At 42.0% G+C, this 23435-nt stretch overlaps 1 protein-coding gene across 1 annotated transcript in view; it reads right to left on the bottom strand.

The window, feature by feature from the left end:
* The window catches only part of CHST11 (carbohydrate sulfotransferase 11), a gene marked incomplete at both ends in the record, with an annotated part of 164225 nt that overhangs the window by 69141 nt on the left and 71649 nt on the right, over positions 1-23435 (bottom strand). The window contains one exon of the mRNA XM_084286037.1: positions 22157-22242. Within this exon, the coding sequence (XP_084142163.1) occupies positions 22157-22242 (86 nt within the window). The remainder of the gene's footprint in view (positions 1-22156; positions 22243-23435) is intronic.

The following is a 23435-nucleotide window of genomic DNA, read 5'->3' as shown; positions in this document are numbered from 1 at the left end:
ATGTAAGTATATGTTTCCTTGGATTTTATTACTAAATGGGTTCTTAAAGTAACATGAAACAAGTCTAAATTATACTCTAGCTCATGAGTTTGCACTTAAGGTTAGATGGCTGGTTTTAGTACATTGGAGTAACGACCTTAAAAATAAGAAGTTGCATGCTCTGAGGCCAGCATAGAGCACGCATGCACACCAGGCAAGACACTGCACCAGGATTAAAAGTGCCCACAGCAAGGTGAGAGGATGCTAATTAACTGATGTTCGTACAGCACAGAGAATTATTAACTACAGAGACACTAACTGTGAATTTATGAATAACGAAAAAAGCGAAGGAAGAACAACCACATAGCTCAGTTTCCCTAATCACTGCCTCTTCAGTATTCACCCACACAGGCAGATTGGCAGACTGGAACTGCTGCTAATGTCTTATGTAAAAAGGATGGAGATTTACTAATACAGCTTTCCCTACACAAGCCTCCATGCAGCGACTTAAGCAAGTTCATTCTTGAAGCGAGGCACTTGCCTGAGAACGGCGCTGAGCGCAGGTCTCGGCATCCAGCAACGCAGGAAGCCAGGGGAACGCCCAAGGCAGCAGAGCCCAGAAATTACAGTCAGGGGTGCAATAAAAATGTGTGAAATACTGACCAGCAGCTGCACTCTGATGATGAGTCCAGCTCTTTAACTCATTGAAGGATATATTAAAATGTGCCCCGTATTTCTAGGGGTAGCAGGAGTTTCTCTATGTGTTTTCACTTGAGCATCTTTTATCTCACACTGGTTTTACTGCATGTACCTCATCAGCCAGCAACACATCACCAAAGCTCCTCATCTGTCAATATGCGCCCAGGCTCCATAAAAAACAGTAATTGCCAGGTGTATCGCAAGCAGTCATCTCATTAAAAAAAAAAAAAAAAAAAGGGTCAAAAGAGAGAGTTCAGGAAGCAGACAGCAGAAACAACACCTGGCAAATCCAGTTCAATCTCTCTCATGCAAAAGAACAAGACTGAAAATTACAACGTTGCCCTGTCAAAGGTTCCTTGACCCTTGGTGGTGAGACACAACCCTAAAGCTTATTCATTATTGCAGTGGCCACAACAGACTCCCCCCATTCCTCTCTTCCCCCCCCCCTTTTTTTTAAACATTTTATTAATCCATCTCTAGCCTCATGTTAACAGGCAGAAATTTCATCTCTCTTTCATTTTGAACTGATTTCGTTGTAAGGCTATGACTTACTGCACAAATTTGGGGGTATGGCTTAGAAGTCATTACTTACAAGAGCAGCTGCCAATGATAACGCAACTATTGTATTCCTGTGGCAGTGGTTGACATCATAATGCAATTTTTTAGGACTTCAATTTTGGTTTTGTTAGGATGTCTGCAATACTGGGGAAAAATAAGTGGGCAAGAGAAGTGGTATTCTGATAGCGTTCTTCAAAGCTTTCATCAAGAGACAGAGAATTATCTATGAAGGCCGTATTTTCCATGTGAGCTTATGCATTAATTTATATGGCTATCTACAGAGATCATTATTTATCACATTACAGTGTCCCAGTTGTGAGAAGCATTACATATTCCAAATTCAGGAAAATCCTGAAGTTTAAAAGTTCCAATTTTAGCCTTAAATTCCTAATAAAATTTAAATTGTTTAATGCTGACCACTGTACATTCTCCCAACCAAGAAACCGCCTTAAGGCATTTATAGAAACTAAAACCACACAGAATTTTCCTCCTTTAAGCCACACCTTTTATCCAAAAAGCACTAACGCAAAAATAGCACCATGATGCTCCACAGCCCTGTTTATTTATACACAATGTTAAGCAATTAAATACAAACTCCAAGCCACCAACCCCCCTATTTCCATAGGATTTTACTTCTTTCAGCCCTTCAGAACCAGTCCTGACTCTAAAAAGCCCAGATTAGAACCTATTTCTTCTGTTCCACCACCAAACTATCATGCTGAGGGTATTTCAGACTTGCACAACTCTTGTCACACCAAAGTCAAGAAGTTCAGCAAATTTATTGCACTCATCCTCTGAGACACTGGCAAAGGGAGCAAAGAGGGGCCACAGCTACAGTTGGAAACTGGGAACTACAGCCTCACTGTGGATGTTTCTGGGTCTGCTGAACATTTGTTTCTGACTACAGAGTGGGAGAAAGTTTTTTTGAAAAATGAGAGAAAAAAAAAATGCCCAATTTTCAAAGCCCAAACTGAGCTTCAAAAGGAGAAGCTCGCGATGCCCCTCCTGTCATCAGCTGAGAGCACATGACTTGAGGGGCAGCACCAAAAATGAATGTGCTTATAAAGCAGCTATTTTCTTACAGTTATGCTTTCATGTTCTCCAAAGTGCCAGGAGCACTACTCATAGGAACCCTAAAAAACACACCTCCACCTCTGCCCTGAGACAGTGCCTTGGGAAATGAGCCCACGAGGGCAGAGCAGGCTCCTCTCACCATCTCCACAGCATGATGCTGCCATCCAAGCACTAACTCAACACCATTTGTACCTTACAAGAGCCAAAAGGATGTCAGGTTTGGCTACGCAAATATAGCGAAAAACAACAGCATGACTGAAAGATGGGACTGAATGGAGACGCGTGCCCAGCTTCAATTTTGAGGTGTTGAGATGCTAAAGCAGTCTTTGAGGACCAAGGGGAAATCATTCCATGCAAGCCTTAGTGTCAAAATCTAGTCTCTAGGGTAAATCCCTGCAGCTTTCCACGTGAGATCTAAAGAAGTACAGATGATATATAGATGATGCATGAATATGATGTATGAGGGACCTTGTCCTAGCAGTACTCTGGTAAAACACTTGGTGCCAAGTGGCTGCTGAGTGAGGGGAAGGACACAGGAAGCAGATCAAGACCTAGCTGCATGATTCAGTCTAGCTTCAGGATCGACAACGCCAGTAGCAACAAAACCACATCAGTGTTTCTACACCAACCCTGACCCTTCAAAACCTGCAGAAGCTGGGAGAAAAGCCATCACTGTGGGCTGCCAGAAGTTTCTGATGAACCACAGGCTGCCTACAGCCAGAATATTGGAAGCCACCAAGTAACAAAAGCCAAACCAAGAGACATTACTTGATAAAATACAGTTAGAAGAATTTAAACATTGTTCAATGGAATGATGCACTGTTCCGTGTAATTGCTTGCTTGATAAATAGCAGGCAGTCAGAGCTCACATTTTTAGCCTTGAATTATTGCCAAACTGAGTTATTTTGTGAGGTAGAACTGAATCAGCAGTTCACTTCCAAAAATTAAGCCCTGGAGAACGTGAAACAGTGAAATATTTCTTCTCATTACAGAAGCTATTGGTGCTGGATAATCAGCACACAGACGCAGCACAGAAAGGTGGAATATTTATGTGCCCTGATCACTTTTCCTGAGCTTTGTCTGCTATGCAAATTGTCTATAGCTTGATAGTGTCCTTTAAATTTCCTTCCCCACAGATTTACACCATGTCCCGATCACTGTTCTGCGTCACAGTGCTCTCCCGGTAGCTGACCAGGGCTCCCTGGGTCACCCCCATGAGGTTTACTCAAAAATCAAACCATAAAGACTGTTTCTGCAACCAATGTAGTGTGAAAGTTTCTCCCAACTCCCTCAACACCTAAGAAGGGAGGATATGTCTCCTCCAGAAGCGTTGGATGGGAATGGGGTTACCTGCAGGGCCAGGAGAGAGCTTGTGCTTTTAAACACCTCACCTACCACGTAAGTCCACCTCATTCTCTCTTAAAACAGTGTTAAATTCTCTTGGGAGCTGTCAGCACTCACAGAGTCTTTTTTCTGGCGTTGCTGTCTCTGTTCAAAAGAAAGGAAAAAACTCGTGGAGCTCTTGACAGCAGACTCCGGAGGCCCAGCAGCTCTGAAGAGAAGATGCAGGACCTGCAAAGCTCTCACCTCGACCATCGGTGCAGAGCCAGGCCAGCATTATCATTTAGAAGTCATTTAGTGGTGCATAGAAAAAAACGCTGCAGTTGCACTACAGGCACGTCCCGACCCTCAAGGCACAGCGCTGCTTGGCAGTCACAGAAAATGTTGCAAGGAGCTGATGGCTGAATGCTGTTCTTTTTGCCCTGGTGATTATCCTCTGAGAACAGCAGCGGGAGCTGTAACAGATCTGATTTGTGGTTAGATTCACAGCTGACAGCTCAGCATCCTTCAGAAGATTACAAAAAAAAAAAAATCATGTCCATACATATGTACAAATTACTTTGGGAATATATATAATAAAATAATTGGGGACACTTTACAGAGAAAATTGTAGGAAGGGTTATTTGCTTCACAAAGAGAAAGAATTTGTATATATTTCCTCCTACAGTGTGAATACATTCCCCATTGGATAATATTAGCCTGAGTTGGAATATGTGCAAATTTTCATTCCAAGACAATTACATGTTTTGGAGCTGGTATTTCACAACTCATCAAAAGCAGAGACCAAAGCTTTTGATGCTTTAAAAGGCAATGTCTCATTTTTCCAAAGAGAATCACAATGTCCCTTTCTAACTTTCAGAGATACTGAGCCACCAGACTTGATTCTCAATTTTGTCACAGCTAGGAAAAAAAAAAAAAAATGTTTGAAGTAATTTGCAAGAGTTTCTAAAATTTTGTTTTAATTTCTTTCCTCTCTCCTCAGAGCCTCTGTGATTACTGGAAAGTAGTTTTACAAGTGGAACAGTATTGATGCAAGTCCAGAACGATGCAAAAAACATTGAGACTAATCCTAAATCGATGCTGACAAGCCTTTGTACCATACAAATGAAGCGCGTATCCCTCTCCCTGCTAACTGCACAGCACCTCACGAAGGATACAGCTTCACCTATATACCCAACCATGCCATTGTTTGGGGATATATAATTCGGTATTGGGGGGTTCAAAACAGAACGTGATAAAGGATAACAGATTAAAAGCAGAAAGTGTAAGCTGGCAGAGGTACGTTTTCCCAGGGAAAAATTTACGAGCCTAAGTAAGATCAAACATATTTATTCCTGTAACACTTCCATGCTGACAGACCATCAAGAGTCCAGCTTCATCCACTGCTCCAGTGAGCTCTGTGTTGAAAGAGGGAGCCCTGGGGGACCCGCAGGATCACGGCCGATTCCTGGCCCCCTTCTGCCTCCATCCCCTCACTTCAGTTGTGCATCTCGAAGCTTCTCAAAGGTTACAGCTGAAGATGGTTGGAGAAGTGGATGCACACACCAAAAGGGACAGGCCGGACTGGTCATTAGATACTGTGGAAATTCCTTTCTAGATGCTATTTTTAATCCCTAGTGTAAACATGCTTATGGATATTCCATTTCCAGCACAGTTATTACTCTTCGATTCCCATAAATGTAAATGGTGGGTCTGGTTAATGCCAAGCCACGTGATGAAATTATTTCCTTTCCCATCTGGATTTCTATAGTCTCTTTTTTTAAAAAAAAAAAGACACCAATGAGATCAGAGCTGAAGCCATCACCCTGATCCCATCCCACCATGTATTTTTGAAGAAGCCTTTGTTTACAGGATGAAGCACATCGCAGGCATTATCCTCTCTATCCTTCCTAATGTGTAGCGGATAATACTACAGTTAAAAATATTAATGAAAAATGACTAATGGTAACTAAATGATTCACTTAGCTTGGCTCTCTCCGTAATGTATTCTTCATATGACAGGCATTTATTAGCTCTCACTGATGACTCCACAGACACCCCGCTATGCACAGAGAGCCTGTCTACACATTAAAACTTAATGCACAAAGCAAGAATTATTGATGTTAGCTCTGTTCTAAAAGGGTATATCAGCAGGATTTTATTTTTTTTTTCTGTCATGGCTTTATTTTCCTTGGCTACTGAATAATCACGGATTTTTAATTTTACCAGAAGCTAGTGGCCCAAAACACCTATTAATTTCCCCATCATATTATTTTCCCACAAACTATTGCCTTTTTATTTGTTGGTTGTGTGGTTTTTGGTTTGGTTTGGTTTTTCATGCACCTTCACAGACATTTAAATAAGTATACGTGATGTTTCAAGATTAAAAAAAAAAACAGCTGGGAAAACTTAGCGACTGCACGCTGCGTGCTATCTGTATGCACGGGAAGCAGAGTCTTAATGGAGCTCGTGTTATCCTCAGAATTTCAGCACTTCTGAGAACAGCCAAATGCTGATAATTACTGGAGCCAAATACTGCACGAAGATGAATGCTGCTTTGAATACACACACACAATTGTCTCCACTTTACTGGAAGTATATACGCTGTAAGCAGGCAGGAGCTAAGTGATCTGCTTTGCATTGATCTGATGAAGCACTGCAAACATCAGCACACACCAGCCCTGCTGCTTAGGGACCCTCACCACGCAGCAGCTGGGTGCCACGTTGAACCACAGGGCTAGCATGCAAGGCCACGGGGTGCCCACCAAGGCTTAGCCGGGACATATGGAGATCCCACATGAGATTTCTAAAAGCATCTACATCCTTGACACCTGGGATTCCCAGAAAACCTACAGTATCACAGTCTTTTGGGAAAGCCACCACCAAGCTGATGTCTCTAATTACAGCTCTTAAAAGCAAATTTGTTTTTGGTTTTGTATTTTATATAACCTTTATATTTTTGTATAACCATATATATAACAATATATATGGTTTTATATTTTATATAACTTGAGGAGGCTGGATGCACCTTGCCCAGCAAGATGCGGCTGGAATCTGCCCAAAAGCAAAAACACCTCACTTAGCCACCCGCAAGACCCACAAGAAGGTGAGCAAAAGTGGATGCAGAATGCTGCTGCTCTGCTTTGGTAGAATAGGACACCTGGTCTGCACCCCTTTGCCGATTCGAGGATCTCCGCAAAGCCTCTACAAAAAACAGAAACAATAAACCTCAAAGTCAAGCAGTTGAAGTGCTCCCCCAGTTTCTTTTCCTCTAAATGCAGGTAGAGAAGACCACACTTTCCAAAGTGCCTAAATGCCCGTCCTTTAGACTTACCAATCAGAAATCCGAATGAATCACTCACTTTTCTAATTGCCAAAGCCAGACTGGAAACAGATGTCAAAGCCAAGACAGCCAGGCATTTTGGAAGCTTTTACCCTATGCCTAAGTTTAATTTCCACTAGCATGCTGTGCCACGCAGTATAACGTAAATGGCGAGTTAGACCAGATATAGTAAGGGCCTATAATCTTTTAGCTATGTTCAAACAAAAGAGAGGTCAATGGTTTAAACAAAAGAGAGGTTAATTTACAAAAATCCATTTTTAGGTTTCATGAAATTGTGGTTTAAAAAAAAAAAAAAATCAAGTAATCAAGCGTGGCCTTTATTGTCAGGGAAGAATGGCTGACTGTGCCTAGGCATCCCTTTGGTATCCCTTTTTTGTAGAAAGGGCTGAAGATGGAAGGAAATGGAATGATTTGTTTAATGGGTATATTTGATAAGGGAACATTAATGCAGTTTTTCAGGAATAAAAGCAAAGAATGCTGTTGCAGCTAGACATTTCTTTTCATTTTTGTTATACAGACAGGGCTTGATTACAGTTTAGGGAAATGGACTGAAAGAGCAGATGTATCATTTTTCTGATAGGTAGTCAGAAGGGTATTTTATGGAGTACGGAAGAGTTGGAAGGCAGATGATCCAAAGGATGATTGAAGAACGATACTTAAACAGGTTACATTTGTGCCCTCAGGCGTTAAACATAGGAGACTGCTTTTAATTCTCAACACGGGAGCACACCTTGCTCCAAAGCAAATGAACACAACGAACAATTTTGTTTTGGGGATGTGCAGTAACCGCCAGCTAGCAACTGGGAAATTCTCTGCAATAGGAAATACGGGGAAATGGCACCGCTTTATCTGAAGTTATTTAGTCTACACCAGATGCTATTCAAGTTCAATATTCATCACCGTTCATTAGGGTGTATTATTGTATTCCCAGCAGTTTTAGAGCAGAGATCAAACACGTCTGGGGGTAATACAGGCCACAGCAAGACAGTGTAGAGGCAGCCCCAGTGTCTGGGTTGTGGTGCAGGGGTGCAGCACAGCCAGGTGTACACACTGTGGCACCAGGTCTGCCCCTGTTTGAGGGCAGCAGCAGCATCTCTGAGCCCTGCTGCAATGTCCCAGCTACGCGTGACCCCGTTGCGGACACCGTGGTGATGGCTGAAGGGTATTCAAGGCATGTAGGATTTCAGCATTTAGCATTGTACACTATTTTGTTCAAGCTATGCATTTAGTGTCAACTTTAGTATCAGACTGCAGAAAGTTAAGAGGTAGCTTTCTAAGAGTTTCATCCCTCAGTAAGCCATGTGCTCTGTGTTATACAGCAGCACAGCCGCTTTCAAACCCCTTGGTTCCCAGCATCTGACACGTTCACATCCTGTTTAACAACTGAGCGCTCATTAACCCTTTCCAATAAAAACAACATATATTAATTAGCAAATTTCAGTGCGGTCCACGTCAATGACACATTAGTGTGCCATGATTAATGTTTTGCACTTCATGCCAATTGAATTCCTAATGATTAGCCACTTAATTCTGAGCTGAAACAATTAGTCTTCCCACTGAGAATTACTTCTTTTAGCTCAAAGCTAGGCAGTGAAAGTACAGAGAGCCAACCATACCCAGTCATGCAAACAGATCTTTTGGTATCAAAATTCAGCTTTACTAATATGTATTTTGTATGCATAATAAAGCACTGGGCATACAGAAACATCACTTTTCCAGACGGGTACAAATCTTTTGGCAGGGCTGAGCACATCCCTACTTCATAGATTTCAGCAGCAGCTGGGGGATATGGAGATGCATGCTCATATTTGTACATGAGAAAGGAGTTTGCACTTGGTCTGTAAAGGCTTCCACACAAACACTGGCTCTCCCTGATGTTATTAAGACCAAGAGTTTAGATTCAGTATATACTGGTGGATGCTGTAGTGCCAATACTATACGTCAGAAAACCAAACTGTTACATCTTGGTTTAGATTCATTACAGTTAGGACCAAATACTTGGCTTCACTTCAAGTGAGTGAGGAATTTAAGAGACACATCTCATAGCAGCTGTGTAGATGTACAATCTAACTTGGAACCAGTAATTACATTTGTCATTTTCTATAATCGCCACACAGACAATGATTCCATCACCAGTATGCCCCTAAGAAAGAGGTAAACAGGCATCACTCATTTTACACATGTGGAAACAGAGACATAATGATCTGATGACAAAGAATATCCATGGCAGAATCACCATCTTCTCCCTGTGTTTATCATGCAAAACCACTCAGACAACAGCATTGGCTGAACACAGCTGCAGCCCACCAGGATGCGAGCACTGCACCTTGCTCGGCCACCACTGCTTCTCCTTTGACATTGTGGTGATATAACCATACTACCAGGATGGTGGTTCAACGAAACCATGAATGCTCCCACACTTAAAAGACAGAACAAGTATCACTGAACAGACATCAGTTCTGCAGGACCAGTTGCTCAGGATTGTATTCATAGCACAATCAGGGCCGCAAACAACGTGAATGGAATATTTCCTTAAGTTTGTTCACATAAGGGACTGACCCCAAGCCAAAGCAAGCACTGGGGTCTTCCTGTTGACTTCAGCAGCCTTTGGATGTAACCCTCTTATGCACAATACAAGGGGAAGCTCTAACAGCTACAAGAACCAGCAAAAAAGTCTCCACTGACTTCTAAAAGACATTGGACCATTTTGTCACCTACACATTGACCTACCAACCAGTTCAGCACTTAGATTTTCTACTCCATGTGGATTTTTAGCTTTGCGGTGAAATGTACTCTAACACTTTAATGTATGAAAGATCTGAGGCTTACAGATGTGACACTGAAGAATCATGAGGGAGCATGTTACTCCAAGACACCCTTGAGGTGTCTGGGACATGTTACTTAGAAAAAAGCCAGAAGCAGCTTCTCAGGATTAGTTTTGCAGAATAAAGTATCAACAACTGCAATATTAATAGGTTTGTTGCTTAATTTCTAAATGAGTAGTTTACTTATAGTGCCTGCAGCTGCAGGCTGAGGTCTCCCCTTAGTTTTATCTTTGCTTGGCCTCTGAAATTACCCTCCTTTCTCCGTTTCTCCAAAGCAGAATCCATTTAAAGAAACAACAGTGTCCCACACAGAAGCTGGCCGAGCCCAGTCACAACCAGACTGCTTCCCTATCCCCTATTATTCCCTCTGGCCTCTCTAATTTTTCAACACGTTTTTAACATAGCAAAAGGAACCACAACAGTGACTGTCTTGGAGCTTGGTGAGCGACCAGAGTTAGTGACCTTCTGCAGCTCTGCGCCAGAGCCATTGGAAACGATGCTCCGCACAGCCCGGCCGTGCCAAAATCCACATCCACGGGGAGCAGCACAAAGCCTATGTGCACAAAGCAAGAATCTAAGAGTGCTTATTATTTTGAATCATTTCAACACGCAGCTTCCAAAGACAGTAGCAGCTTTGGCAGGGAAGGAAGGAAGCTTATTTAGGTTATTTTCTGGTACAGATAACTGACTAAATGCATGTATTTTTATCGTGCTGCTGCTTACACAGCATGAACTTGTTAGTGACAAGACAGATCGTGAACCTGCATGACTGCAGGACGGCCCTTAATGCCAGATGGCAGTACTTTGCCAATGACTGGATAGAGAGGTTTGGTGTCTAACAGATGATACCTTCTGTCTTACTTCTTCAGCCACCAATTTAATTACACTGATAATGTTATGAGAAGCAGAAATCAATTATTCATTGAACCTGCCTAAGAAATCATTCTTTTATCCCACGTATTTTGTTTCAAGATCATTTACACTTGGGTAAAAAGGCAGTTTTCTTCCTTCAGCGTCAATATTTTATACAGGAACTCACTTAACATCCCAAGTGAAAATTGAAGAGGCTCTGTCAAAGAGGACAAGGACATGACGATACCCTGTGCAAGGCAGGAAGGTGATGCTTCAGAGCTCCACCGATCCGCCTGCTGCACCTCCGCAGCTGTGCAATTCAGCCGTCGTAAGCAGGATGCATGGAGAGATCTGTTACATCCCTCTGGAAAACAAAGCCCTTTGATGCATTTACATCTCAGCCTCCCGTGACTTTTTCAGAGGTTGTCGGAGGTGAAGCCGCAGATCTCGCGCTGCTTCTTCTTCAGGCTCTCTTCATTTTTAATAAGCACACGACCTGGCCTGCTGTTACTTTCTTGACACAACAGATTTTTTCTGCATTCTCATTAAAAGCAATACTGCCTGTTATAAACTCAGAGCAAGTCATTGAGCTCTCTTTAGCAGCAGACAGACAAATATCTCTTCCTTTGCCTGGTCTGTTTTTGCAGTGGTCGACTGAAGATAAACAAATAAATGAGAGCATAATTTTCAGAGACGAGTCTCTCCTGTCTATCTGCTTCGCCATCAACTGTCTGCCCTTGTTCTCCCACTGGCTGGCTGCACTTTTTGATAAAGCCACGATCATAAACCTGCAGAGTACCCCATGTAAAAATATTCTAGTCTTTTTAAGATAAAGTGGTGGGAATGGGAGAAGGACACTGAGCAGAGTTAAAGGCATTAGACCGAGCAGGAGACCTCAAGGCTGGAGGAAATGGGGAGGAGGAGGAGGAGGAAAGGCAGGATGACAGAAGTACATCTTGGCAAAGAGACAACCAGCCCTCCCCACGCACAGCTGTGAACTCGAGGACAGTTTATGAACCCGTGTTTACATGACACAAAGCAGACAACCCCAGCTGCACAGAGGGCAGCCGGAGCGCGCCTGCCCTGCGGGCGCACGCTTGCCTCACTCAGCTCCGCGTGAGGCGCGAGCCAGCCCAGCGAGGCCGTGAGGCAGCGGGGTGTGAGGCGGCTGGGCCTCGTGCGACACCAGTGCACCCAACACAAAGCTTTCTGCAGTCTAAGAGTTACTCTCAGTCATACAGACAAGCACATGTTTGTATATCCAGCTTTAAGCATTACCCCAGAGCCCTTGAGTCCTCGAAGGAGGCCAAGCTCTCCCTGGGCAAGTACGGCATTCATCTACTCAGTGACAGTGTGTCCATGCCTGGAAAGTGTGGTGTGGAAGGATTTGTTACCAGGCTGTAAATATGTGGCATTTAACTATAGGACAGTCTTTACACGGGCTTTTGTATGTCCAAAGCTATAGGAAAAAAAAAAAAGAAGGAAAAAGCCTGCGCCGTGCCTACATAAACTGCTCAAAGTAGTAATTCTTGGCCATTATTTTACAGAGTGATGTCATTGGCACAACAATCTCTTCAAGGAAGAAAGCAGCAATTGTGGAAGTACCCAGGACTGCATCTCACCTTCACCACAGGAACTTTCATTCAATTCACATTAAGTAAGACGTTACGCTTTGGAGGAGTTCCAGCAATTTCAGCTTCTCCTTCCCAGTTCAATGAAACATTTCTTTTCTCCTTCAGCTGAGCTTATTATGAATATTTAATGGATCAAAATGAACTGAAAGCTACCACTGTGCATCTGCTCTCCAGCTTTCCATCCATCTATTGACATCAAGGCTTAGTTCCCAAAATATGACATTAACTATATTGCTATGTAAATACAACTCCTTCAACCAACATTTCATAAGTCAAATGTATGCATGGCAAAAGTCAAGCATGACTTGAATAGATGAAACTGTCCTCTCCTGGCTAAAGATATCTTTGTTACTTCAGCTCCCGCTGTCAATTCCCCACGCCAGCTTGTACGTTCATCTTCTGTCCTCTAATTGAATTAATATCCACTTCCCCTTACTCATCCCCAGATGCTTGTCCAAAATGATCTAAAAGACACAGCCCACGTTTACAGGGAGGAGGGGAAAGATTTATATTAGGGCATCAGTTTGATAGCTACAGAGGCTTGCTAATTTGCCATGCAGCCATGTAATCTCAGTGCAATTCTGGCTGCGGGAATATAGTGATTTTTTACCGCATGTTTTGCTTTTAGCTCTTTGCAGAAACCACACTCAGAATAGTGTTCAGATGTGATTTAAGATTGAAATGAAAGAAACACCCCTTCCTGGATTTTCCAGGCACCAGAAATATATATAAACTTCAGTGCACTGTAAGATTGCCAACACTCTTTGGTTTGGCTATAGTCATCTCACCACCAGGAAAAAAAGGGGGGAGAGAGGAGGGGGAATCTCTTCAGCATCAGATTTACACCCTTCAGGATTTCCTACTGCAACAGAATATGTAGAATGGTCAAAAAGGCAGATAAAACAATGGCTGCAATTATAGCTCCCTTCTGATCCCCTGGATCAGATCTTTTAACTAAAAGTTTGGCCTCTTCAGAGCCTAGGAGTTTTGCCATCAATTTTCAAGAGATCAGGTTTCACTTTTCTCCCAAGGTTATGAATGGACAGAAGCATCTACACTGACAGCATAACGGAAAATGAGAATATGAAGACAGTGTACCCCTCCAGTGCAACTACATTATAGTCTCAGTGTGAAGGAAATAAATTTTTGCCACATTTCTCCACTGAGTTTTACGTTGTCCTGTAAATGTAGGAATAGTTCAAACATAAAACATCTTATCCACACCGAGATATGTAACTGTTACAGGTTGGTCAAGCAACAAAGACCTTCTTGAGTGGCCCCCATACAATTGCTAGTGTTGTTTTACTAGGAAAAAAAAAAAAAAGACATATGCAGTATAAACATTGTTTTTGCTGAATTCAAATGCTGTATAGATTTTACTTTATAAACCTCCCTTATATTTCCTGTTCGTTTTACATCTCCTCCAGATCGGTAAGAAGCAAGGTCTGAAAGCTAGTGACTAAAAGCCGTTTAAGTGTGGCTGGTCCAGGTGATGACTACCTAAGCAACTGATCTTTCAGGCTGATGATTAAAGAAGTAAACAAGAAACAGCCCAGCAGCCAGCACTGACAGCATTTCCCAGTCTTAGGGGAACCCCTGTTACTTCTGCTCCCAAAGGTCCAGCTCCCTGCTTCTCCTGCCCTGACCACCACAGCCTGTGTCATGTCGTCCCCCTACAATCCTTCTGCTCCACTCTTAATTACTGCCGTCATGAAGGTCTGGGGATGTCAGACAAACAGGATTGACAGGGCAAGGTACAGTTTTCTTATTTTTGCAGACAAACAGAGAAGCACACAAGGTCTTCACCACAGGTCTTACTCTATTGTAAGACCATGTCACAGATCACCATGACATGACTTAATAAAAAGCCTGCTATAGAGCTCAGACTTCTGCAAAGAGGAAACTTACCTGGAAAATGTCACTAGACAATCTGTGCTTGATTTAACTGCCTACACACATTTGTGCAAAAACTCTACAGCCTGCCTCCCAGCAGTACCATTCAGTTCCTTAGCACATAAGTGCCAAAATGCAGTGACTTCTGCATCCACATCCTTCAAGAGGCAATATTTTAACATTGCCTTGTCTGCATTATTTACAGAGGAGAAATTCTGAATCTGTGTGCATAATCAGAGAAGCAAATTATTGCATTTTTACTGAAGAAAGCTTCAGTAAGATGCAGCTAGTTACATTACTGAAGTGAATTTATATTGTACAGACCTAAAGTCCATAAATGAACATTACAGGTCAGTTCGCAGGTCTACAGGTGCTGCATCAGATACAATAAGTCTGTAAAAAGGACACTTGGGGAATCTGATCTCTTGAAAATAACTGCAAATTTTAACAACTTCTTCCACTGCTCCTTAATTTTCAAGTTATATAGTAAATGAGAATTACAAGACCAGTAGAGTAGTGTCTGTCTTCTCTCATTTTCATAATTATGCCTACTGGGATACTTTACAATTCCTTAGAAAGAGAGGGAGAGAGAGAGGCTGTAGCTGGGCTCCTGGGATTTGCAGAGATTGTCCTGCCCTGCTGCAAGGAGTCTACGATTCTGCTGCACTGAGTTAAGAAACCTCTTTGATAACAAAGACTGCAGTAAGAAAAAAAAAAAAAGCAAGTGTTTAGACAAATATGGTTGCTACCCTATACACAGTGGAGAAAGCTGCCCAGAAAATATCTGCACCAGAAATGAGCAAGAGAGGCTACACTGTAAATAATTACAAGGTCTAGACTGAGAATATTAGGATACAGCAGTTTAGCCAGGGATGTTGGAGCGCTTGCTAAGTGCAGGCAGAAATCCTGCACTGTCTCCACAGGAGCAGGTGGCAGAAATCTGTGGTCATTACACCAGTTTGTGAACAAAGACATTCCCCCCCCCCCCCCCCGCCCCTTGCCTCCTAATTCTCCAAACCACCACATCCCTCTGCATTTTGAGGTATAATTATTTGTGTTTTCATCACTGGTCAAGTTGGCATGAAACTTTCAGCTGGGGAGGAAAGAAAGGAACCTAATGCAGAGATAGGCAGGTTCCCCATTTGAACGCTACTTGGTTCCAAGCAAGCATTTGACTGAACCATCACGTTCATGACCAAATCAGTCTCTCATTTGGAGAGAATTAAACACAAAAAGCTTCACTGATGCTGATCGGGCACTGGATCACTGTGCTACAGCCCAGGTTTTCTTTCCACCCGCTGCACAAGTGGGTTTAGACAATTGTCTAATAGGGAGTCCAGACATCACATACAGATGTCCAGGTCTGAAAACTGTGTTATCTCCCCCCTCCAACACATACAAGCCTTTTGTTTTTTGGCCACGTCTCCTGCATTACTAAATCTTTTTTCTCATAACTGCATGCCTCCCGAATGCCTTTATAATTAAACTCATATACTCTCAAAATAATACAAGATGACTCAAGAAGTGGAGAAATTGTAAGAGATCTCTGCTGCTTCTTTTCCTATCAGGGAAATCAGAGCTATTTTGAGTGACAATTGTACTTTTTCATTTTGTGTAAGTAATAAGTCTTCTATTAAACACAGGTGACTAAAAATTCATCTCAATGCACTGCAGTAACTTGAATGAGCTTGTCCTGAGGATAATTCTGGCCTTGAGTACTGGTAGTTACTGTACATACTTGTCTGATTAATTCCTCTTGACTTACAAAGGCATCCATCATGTCTCAAGGAATGATCTATGAAGCACACTGTACCTGAAATCCTCCCCTCCCCTCCCTATGCCATTTCCCCAGCATCTAAAACAGGCTCTTATCATTTGTAATCAGTAATTAATAACAAAGCATTCTCACTGGTGCAGTTTTTTTTTTCCTAAGGTTAATGTAATATTTCATCCCAGTCCAGCTGCTGTTTTATGACTTGCAAGCACGACAGTAAGTAATGTCTTTGCATACGAAGTCATCCACAGAGTAAATCAATTACCTCTTCTTTCATCAGCAGGCATCTGCTACAGCAAGGGAGGATAATTAGATACAATATTGTTGTTTACCAACAGGATTATGTTCCCAAAGTTTGGCACTGCACACTGAATTTTCTTCCCTATGTCTCCATTCTGCATCTTTTCCATTAAGGAGTTTTTAATCTACGATCAATCATATACTGAGACTAAGAACTGCACTTACCATGCTGTTATTATCTGCATGAATCTGCCTACAAAGATCAGCATCAACCACACAATGTACGTTTTCAGTACTGGTAAAACTTTGGGGCCACTTCTTGCCCTCATAAGAACACATGCACACCTATGACTATTCATCTCAATCGCAAAGCATCAATAATTTCTAACCTTTTGCTCTTTAGATAAGCCTCGCTATTTCTTGTACTTCAAAGTTCACATTAGGGTATCTGTACTGCTGTCTGTGGGAGGAAATAAGACATCCAGAACATACACATATGAAAAGGGGAGAAAAGTTAAGTGTATAGGACTGGTGTATAGTACTGGTGTAATCTTCATGTCTTACTGAAATTGGAAAGCAATATTTTTCCCCTCCTCTTCACTGCTATAGTGGTTTGGCACCTCATGGGTTCTTCTTCAATAGTGTAACTGATGAAGACATGGGCTTCCTGCCTTAGGAAGCCCATGAGCTTTTGTGTGTTAGCAGATTATCATGATTTGTTTATCCTTCTTGTAGTCTGTCCTGGTCACCTGCTGACAGAGACAAAACCACACGTAAATTGGACTTTTCATCATATTCAATGACCTGCCCTTTACTTCTTATACTTCTACAAGAAGCTGTTGCACACAGAAACAAACTGCTGAGTGCTCAGTACCTCAGGCTCACCAAGGACAGAAATACGGGTTTTTAGGCATTTGAACCTTCAGTTCAAAGTGCTGTGGGCAACACATACACAAAGCTCTGACCACAAAGCTCACCACAAACTTCTGTCCGGGAACAGTCACAGTCGCCCACGGAGTTATCCTAGTGAGTTGAAATCACCTTGAAGATAGGAAAGTACCAACCCAGATGAAAGTTAAGCGATGTGGGCTGAACTGGATTGATGTTTGCAGATGCTATCCAGACAGCCTGAGCCACAGATAATCATGCGGCATCTCCAAAAAAGGAGCACTCGCAGCCTGAGGTGGCTGAGGATGTATAAACACTGTCTGTGAGCAGCAAGGCAACCGCTCACTTTCTTTGCACTTGGCAGGAAGGCAGGGGAGAAAAGGAGTGGAAGTAATAAAAGAAGTGGGTCATTTTGGAACGACTGCTCCAAAACAATCCAATATAATTTCATAACAGAAAGGCAATGTGAGGTCCACAGTTGTGACTCACCAGGTTTAGCAAAGCACTAAACATCCTGGCTCCAGCTACCACAAAAATCAGCTACCTAGAAATGCAGCTCCTCAACAAAAAGAAATGTGTTTGAAAAGGAAAATAACAAATGGCAAACAGTTTGACCTTTGGTGAAACGGTCATGTCGACTCATGTATTAGTTAGGCAATGTCAAACTAGAAACTGAAACAAACTCATCCTTGGGATGTGGATCCTAACGCATACAGGACTGTATCTCTGCCGTGCTCCTCACAACAGTCTAGATAGTAAGACCAGACAATGATTTCCTGGGAATTAGGTGTTAATCTTGACAACTAGAAGACAAATTCTAACTTAAAGACGCAACAATTTCCCTTTCCCTTAACATTGGGTCTATTTTGGCTTACAATTTGCTGTAATTTGGTAGTGCTTTCATTACACCAAACATCTCAGTGCCAACCACTAATATGTACAAGCCTCAAGTATGATGTTACCCAATTCTGAACTTCTGGTGACTCCAGCTCCATGGGCTGATCCACAATTATCTGTTATTTTTGGAGCAATGGGCCTATACTCAGTTATGCAAATTACAAGACACAACTGCTTAAGTTGTCTTATAAGAAAAAGTTTTGCAACTATTTGTTTACCCATGTCCTTAAATTCCTGGGGTTTGGTATACCAAAAAAGAATTTAAAAAAAAATAAATCAATATACGATGCAAGTGTATGTCACATTCCTGTAAGTCTCTTCAACTGTGTTAAGTTACATCTAGATTTTCTCTTTTGCTACTTGTTGTGTGCTGAATCCTCTTTCTTTTTTCCATTACAGCTATGTGGCAGAAGGAATATAGTTCTACTTAATACCTATCCAAGCTGGCTTTTTAACAAACCCATTAAAGAAATGCAGCATTTCAGCCCTCAGAATTTGGCATGGGTACCTCTGCACCTTATTAGTAAACCTCTAACTGAAAAAGAAAAAAAATGACAGCAGGGTCTCAGAGACATGTCTTCATGTACTCGAGGACCACAGCCTGGAAATTTGCTTACTCAGTGTAAATCCAGTTCAGTTATATTGACTTTTCTTTCCCTCATGGTGTATTAGTGCTCATGAAAAATCTTGCAATAAATGCCCTAGAAAAGAGATCTTTTGTCCACAGACAAATGCACTTACTTTCTGCTCTATTACAACAGGCAAAAGAGCAAAAGCATTGTTCCTACTTTTACAATAATCAAAAGGCCAGGTACTCAGCTAAGACATAAATAACACATGGGCTTTGTTACAGACACTTAATTTGGTCCTAATTCATTGCTAACTCATAGAATCATAGAATCATTAAGGTTAGAAAAGACCTCCAAAGTCCTCCACCAAACGTCTGAACAATTATGACCAGTCCACTGAAAATTTGACTGCAATTTTCTGAAATTCAGCTCCTATAAGCCATCCTTTCAGTCACCTCCATTTCATTGCTCTATTAGAATTTATTGAAGCCAAATTCTTCTCTTTTCTTCTTTTTCTTTTTTCTCATCACAATCATCCACCAAGAAGAGATCCAAGAGACAAATGATGGCATCTGCAAACAACCTAAACCACTCCATAGAAGGAAACAAAACAGCGCAGGATCAGAGAGGCTGTTATATGTCAACACAGTAAATAGCCGTAGTCAAATCCTTGGCTGGTGTAAATCAGCCTTTCTCCATCTGGTTTTACGAGGGCAGTGCAACCTGATGCTGAACACGGAGTTGAAAAGTCTTACTCATATTAAACTACAGCATTTTAAATCTGAGAGATAATTATGGACTCTATATGGCATTTATTTCAATTGACACCCATATTCTCATCTTCCCTGATAGGGAACAGCCAGGAGGGGGCTGCAAGCTGTGACCTATGGGACCCTACAACCATCTCAAAGCAGGAAGCCACATAAGTCCCCTTCCCTGCCAAACTCTCTTGGGGGTCCTGGAGACAACCGCAGGAATTACGGTTGCACATTGCTGCCTACGTGAGGAAACCTGAAGCACATTAAATGTACGCTGCACTCTGTAGCAGAGGACGGTGAGCCACAGCTGGGTACTCCTATTACTAGATCATGTTAAAAACATGCACGTGGACACATTAAATATTTAAAGTTTCCTCCACTGAAAAAATTACATCTGCACCTAGCTTGTGGTAATCCAAAGCCATAGCTGCAGGGCATCTTTCAGCAGCCTAAGTGTGATGTTTGAATTGTTCAGATTCCCTTGATCTACAGGGAGAACTACAAATATCTGCTCAATCTACCACTTCTCTGAAGCACCTAAACTGGGTGCCAAAGGGTTTCTGTGATGGCACACACGCAGCCATCAGCATCCAACCCAAAAGTGTGGGCTCCCAACACCAGGAGTCCAACAAATTATTGAAAGTCAAGGGTTGAAGATCTAACAGGTATTTTAATTATTTATATCTGTAAGAGAGAGGTTTTGGCCAAAAAATGTCTTATCATAAAGTTATTTATTCTACTGAATTCTGAGCTGATTTTACAAATGGTAGATCATGACTGCTTCAGCAAGGAACTGCAGAGACAGATTAGGAGTCTGATCTCCCCTGCCCTCTTTACGACTGGTGGTGAACTCCTGAGGTCAAGAACCAAGAACCCCACTGCCAAAATACAGACCAGTCTCTCCTCTGCCACCTTAAGAAAGGCAAGACAGGTATTCAGGCAAAAATGCAAAAAGAAATATGACCTACATATTTGAAGAAATATTCCAGGGGTCATCTCCAGTCTGTTGTTTTATGTGTCGGCCCCTTCTTGCTGTCTTTTCTTGTTTCTACATGCATTTGCTTGCCTTGTTAGTCCCTACAGCACTGAATGCAGCATGCAAAGCCCCATCCAAAAAGTGAGCAAATGCCTTCTAAAAACAAATAAAGAAACAAAACTTAAAAAGTTTGATAAGAAGGGATGGCACTGAGCTGACAGAAACACTTCAGCGTGAAAAACGTCATCTGCTTAGTATGACATCAGCTGCAAGAAATGCTGCACTTACTCAAACACTGACTTTTCTGGCTGCCTCCTAAGAGAGCCCTGAAAGGCATGCCAATGCTTTACTTGGTCAGGGCACGCCGAAATGAAGAAGAGGCAGTAAAGGAGCTGCCAGCTGCATCCCCTGCTTCAGGAAGCTCAGAAAACCTTTTGAGTTGGCCAACCTTGCAAGAGCTCTAGGATTACAGCCCTTCAATGGATGGGGATGCTTCTCTCTTACGGGATGGCCATTAACAGTATTAAAGGGCAAGGAGGTTTTAACGACACACTGCAGACCCCAGAGAGAATAATTAAATGACCAGCCTCTTTTCCCTTACCCGCCTTTCTCGATCATCTGCAAAGTGTGTTTAAATCTTTAAATTTAACCTGCAAATTCTAATATTTTTCCTTTGCAGCATTTGATTGCTCCTCTTCGGGGCTTTTACATGCACTTTCCATTTACGCAACGCTAACTCTATAATGGTCAATAAAGGCCAGTATATTAGTATGATAAACTCACGTTCCCAGCCATGCACAGAATTCCAATTGAATTAGTAAGTCAGTGTATGTTCATAAAAACAACGTAATCAAGTAAATGGAGCTTTACCCCACCACGTATCAGATATCACATATCTTTAAGTTGTTGTCAATTCTTCACATAAATACTTTAAATCACTTAGATTTCATTTTGCACACTATATAGTCAGTCTCTTCATAATCAAATAGTATTTAAAACATTTACTGCCTTGTTAAATCTAACAAGTTAGATTTATTGGGATAGTCACTTTCCTTAACAGCCAATTTAGTAAAACTCAATGTATTCATTGATGTATAAATATATAATAGGCGGTTGTTAAACCTTAATAAATATGTTTAATAGTCAGCTGGCATTTTCTCTCAATGGCAGCACTTCCTCTCAGTTGCCAACAGGAAATGCTGTTCCTGAATGTGCCAATTCAACCCACATGTAGGGAATAAATTGATCCAGAGGAACAAATGGGAGCACAAATTTCAGATAACTTTCCTGCACTGCTTGTCACAAGAACTCAGATTATTGTAGGCTCTCACCAAGACCATCAGGTGTCAAATAGTGCGTAGAGTAAGGACATGTTAGCTACTGTGTTTGTCTCAACCTCATACAAGAAATGAACCAGGACAGGAAGGGCAGCTGGCTACCATACAGATAATTTTCATATATTATTATTGTAATTTTCTGCCTTCCTGCACTCGCTGTTTCATGCACAGAACATCTTGTCACTTACTCTTGCTCTCACCCCACCCTGCCCCTCTGTGTATTGACTGACAAATTAAATTATGAAGCCTTAGCTTGTACCTAGGGGATCTAAAGATATTATCTTAAGGCTTTTAGGTACCTAAGTAAAATACTTAAAGGAGTCTGCATCATTAGGCAACTAAAAACCTTCAAAAATCAGGCATTTAGCTCAAACTGTAGAACTTTATGGCTCAGCTTTGCAGGCCTGAGGATCATTCCTCCAAGCAGATGGCAGCTACTGCATATAAATGATATAAAACAGACCAAAACACATTTAAGTTAAGCGAGACTGTATTTGTACTCTGGACTGGAAAGTTTGATTATAGCCACAAGATACTCACCTGGGTGGGATTATACAGTTCCTGAAGTGGACTTCTGGATCCTTTCCGGCAGCAAATGTCCATCCCAAATGGATTTCTACGCATTACTGCAAGAGGAAATTGAAATTAATACAGGTTAGCAACACTGGTTAGCAGTAACCAATTGCAATGCCTACGGCAAGAAGACATTTTCTGACAAATCAGGGGATTCCACAGCCAATGTTGTGTCTTAATTACTAATTTTACTTTCCATAGAAATGGTCCAAGAGCTAAATATTTGATCTACTGTGGAAACTACGGAAACAAAGCTCTCTGGTTCCCGTCTTATAAAAGCTGTTATCCAACATCTTTCAGCTTGGGTGGCCCAAAATTCTGGTACAGGCACCAAAGACAAAACAACATGATTTTCAATTCATTCGTGGTAGGTACCTGCTTCTCTGATCATCATGGAGCAGTCGGATTAACTCCTACAACTGGCATTTCTGAATGGCAATGCTTGAGCCTCTCTGAGCCTAAATACAGAGGTATCTAAGATCCTAATATTAAAACATAGGATTTTAAAGCTTTGGCCTATAGCTTTGGCTTCTCCTTGAACAGACACTCAGCAGTACACGATGCATATACAATCAGTTATTCCTGCACTTTCTTGCTCCAAACTATATTTTGCTCTATGCATTGCAACTGAATATTTGACTGGACCAAAAACCAACATATGTTATGGGATTCCAGTTGGAGGCAAGCAGGCTTTCAAACTAAAGGCTTTGTCAAAGGGCTGATCCAGAAGCATTTCCAAGAGAGATTCTGATCTGAGCCCCAGCAGGAACAGAGAACACCAGTTTCAGGTTAGGCCCTCCATAGTCTGAAAAGTCTAAATAAGAAGCTGTTCAGCTCCAACCACTCTCTACACCCTACAAGGGTGGAAAACAAAAGCTTGGCTGTCTTTCTCATCTCACCTGGCCCAAATCCCCCAAAAAAACACTCCTCTGCCCCCCACTTGCTGTGCTAGCTAGAGAAGGAGCATCAGGCAGTCAGATGCCCACATCAGGCATCACGATGAGGGGAAACTTGTCTCATCGAGTTATAACTGAGATGTGAGCAGTAAAGAGGAGGTGGTCCTGCTGGGAATCCAGAAGCACTAAGCAGAGTCAGGCACGCTTTTACCACCACTTGCCAGGTTTTTAGTAGGAAACTGCCAAAGTGTCCTGTAGAAACAGCTGTGAACTGCACCACTGACAGAAATGCTATTGCAGGTGTCAGGCCAAGCGCTGGAGAATACTGTCAAGCTGTGCTTTAAAACAGA

Source organism: Netta rufina (genome assembly GCF_964035555.1).
Source record: "Netta rufina genome assembly, chromosome: 1".
NCBI classification, from domain to species: domain Eukaryota; kingdom Metazoa; phylum Chordata; class Aves; order Anseriformes; family Anatidae; genus Netta; species Netta rufina.
Note: the sequence above shows the minus strand (reverse complement) of the source record. Positions and strands in the feature narration are given on the sequence as shown.